At 35.9% G+C, this 2,773-nt stretch overlaps 1 protein-coding gene across 1 annotated transcript; it reads right to left on the reverse strand.

Annotated features, from left to right (window-relative positions):
• Positions 1 to 731: 731 nt before the first annotated feature.
• LOC122729182 (olfactory receptor 13-like) lies at positions 732 to 1,670 on the reverse strand. The gene has a single exon (XM_043967902.1). It carries the CDS (start codon positions 1,662 to 1,664, stop codon positions 732 to 734), a length of 933 nt encoding a protein of 310 aa, XP_043823837.1. The 5' UTR covers positions 1,665 to 1,670.
• Between the last annotated feature and the right edge of the window lie 1,103 nt (positions 1,671 to 2,773).

Below are 2,773 nucleotides of genomic sequence, written 5' to 3' on the forward strand. Positions count from 1 at the left end.
CTAAATCTCTGAAGATTGTCTGAGAGAGAAGCCACTAATTTTTCTGACCTATAAAGAGGATACTCAGCCATTGAGCAGACCATGAATATTGCTATAGTCAAGATGAATATGGGTAATGCTACCATGGACACAAGTGTGCATATAATGTGTGATTGAATGAAGCAGGTATTAGGATAATTATAAAATTCTTTTTGTCAAACTTACTAATCACAGTTTCATGTACTGTGGTACACACATAATCACATACTCATTCTACTATTTTTATGTTCCTGCACAGTTTATATTTATTATTAATTATTGAGAATTGCAAAAATATTCCAGCTTTGATGAAATATTTCCAGAAATAGTAATTTCTCTGGATCTTTATTTGACTGGGGAAGTCAAAGGGCATTTGCATTTACTCTGTACTGGAAAACTTTTCTTTGTTATCTCAGCACTTCCTTATCACTTTGTTTCTTCTGTGCCTTCGTATATCTAGTCTATGCATAGCTCCTGGTGTCTTGCCAGCCCAATAGATAGAAATGCTTCTGTCCTCAGTGGGATCTTCTATTTTGGCTTGTATAAAATATTTACACAGACTGACAAAGAGAAGCAACATACACACATGTACGTACACAGGCTCCACTTTATGGAACAGTTTAGTGGTATGAGATAAGATTTAACTTGCTATTTTGACAATAGTTACAATTTTTGATTAATCTATCAGCAGTTCATAAAGGTGCTCAAGTCTTTTAAGATGGTCTCTCCTTCCCCAAAACTCTTTTCAGGGCACTTTTTACTTCATTGTTCCTCAGACTATAAATAAGGGGGTTCAGCATGGGGTTAAATAAGCTATGGAATAGGAGAAGATATTTCTGCTCTCCTTTGGGGTTCCCATGCTTGGGCCCAATGTACATAATGATAGCAGTTCCATAGAAGAGCCCTACTACACAGAGATGAGAGGAACAAGTGGAGAAGGCTTTCTGTCTCCCCTCTCCTGACTGGATATGCAGGATTGCACATATGATTCGAATGTAGGAGATCACAATTGAGAAAAAGGGTCCAACCAACACAGAAACAGCCCCAGCCAAGACCAAGATCTCATTGACATGAGTGTCAGCACAGGCAAGTTTGAGAATAGCTATAATTTCACAGAAAAAGTGGTTGATTTTCTGGGGGCCACAGAAAGGCAATGGCAATAACAAAAAGAGATGGACCAGGGCTAAAAGGTATCCAAGGGCCCAAGAGGTCACAGCTAGTGTGATACACACCTTCCAGCTCATGATGACAGAGTATCTGAGGGGGTGGCAGATTGCCACATAGCGATCATAAGACATTACCATCAGGAGGAGACATTCTGTATGAGCAAAAGTCAAAAAGAGAAAAGTTTGTGTTATGCATCCTGCATAGGAGAGTGGTTTGACAGGGTCCAATAGGTTTGCTAGCATCTGGGGCACAGTGTTACAGGCATAGGAAATATCCACAATGGCCAAGTGTGAGAGGAAGAAATACATGGGGGTGTGGAGTCGGGAATCCAGACAGATAAGTCCTAAGATTACTCCATTTCCCATTAGGGTGAAGGCATATAACAGAGAGAAGAGCCCAAAAAGGAACATTCGCATATCAGGTCCAACAGGAAATCCCATCAAGATGAATTCTCTGACCACTGTCTGATTGTTTGCCATACTTCTGTGACAGAGAGAAAGAGGTTACCAATGTCCAATAAATGAGAGATGTCTATATTGAGCATTGTTTTGTGTATTTTGGATATGAGACACTTTCAATGACCTTGCTGTGACATTATAGAGTTCTTGAAAACAATTTATTTTCAAATGATATTTTATTTCCAAAGATCTCAACTACTTTAGTAAGGACTCTCTCTGACAAACTCCTAGGAAAAGCAGAAAGAAATCTGATAGAATTTAGCTTTATTCCAAGAATTGATATCATATACCAATATAAATTCCAAATAATTTCAGGACTTAGTTATACAATGTCATTTAATATTAAAATCAGAAATCAGTGAAGGGAATACTTATTATAACTATGGATAAAAGATGAATTCTTAGTCATACATGGGGTAGAAAAGGTATCAAAAGATGAAATAGACAACATTCATTATATATCGGAAAGTTTTTCCACAAACAATATCCTGTATAGATAGAAAATAGTTGACTGGGAAATATATATTACTAGCAAATTCCTCCGATAAAAGTCCAATATCTAAGATATAAAATTATTTGTTCAAATATATGAGAATATGAGCCTTTCTCCAATATATAGATGGTTAAATATATGAAAAGTCAATTCTCAAAGAGAGAAATCCAAGATAACAATAGACATACAATAATACAAAATTACTAAAGGAAAAATGAAGTTGAAACAAATTTGAGATTTTACCTCATACTCTTAAGATTAGAAAAATAATACAGAAAAGAAGAAAATTTATTAGAGGAATTGTGGGTAAAGGAGCACACTAAAACAGTATTGGTGTAGCTATGAATTGATCCAGTCATTCTGGCAGCAACTTGAACTATAACAAAATGTCACTAAATTGTGCATATATATTAATCCTCTAATACTTCTACTGGACCCCTGCCCCAAGGAAATTAAAGACAGAGAAAAAGTACCTAGGTGTAAAATATATAACAACTATTTTGTAGTATTAAATAACTAGATTGTAAGGGGCTAGCCATCTACTGGGGAGCGATTGAACAAATTATGGTATGTGAATCTAATGGAACATCACTGCATCTTAAAAATGATTAAAGGAATTGTTTTGGAAAAACTTGGG

The sequence above is a fragment of the Dromiciops gliroides genome, chromosome 5, assembly GCF_019393635.1.
Source record: "Dromiciops gliroides isolate mDroGli1 chromosome 5, mDroGli1.pri, whole genome shotgun sequence".
NCBI classification, from domain to species: Eukaryota; Metazoa; Chordata; class Mammalia; order Microbiotheria; family Microbiotheriidae; genus Dromiciops; species Dromiciops gliroides.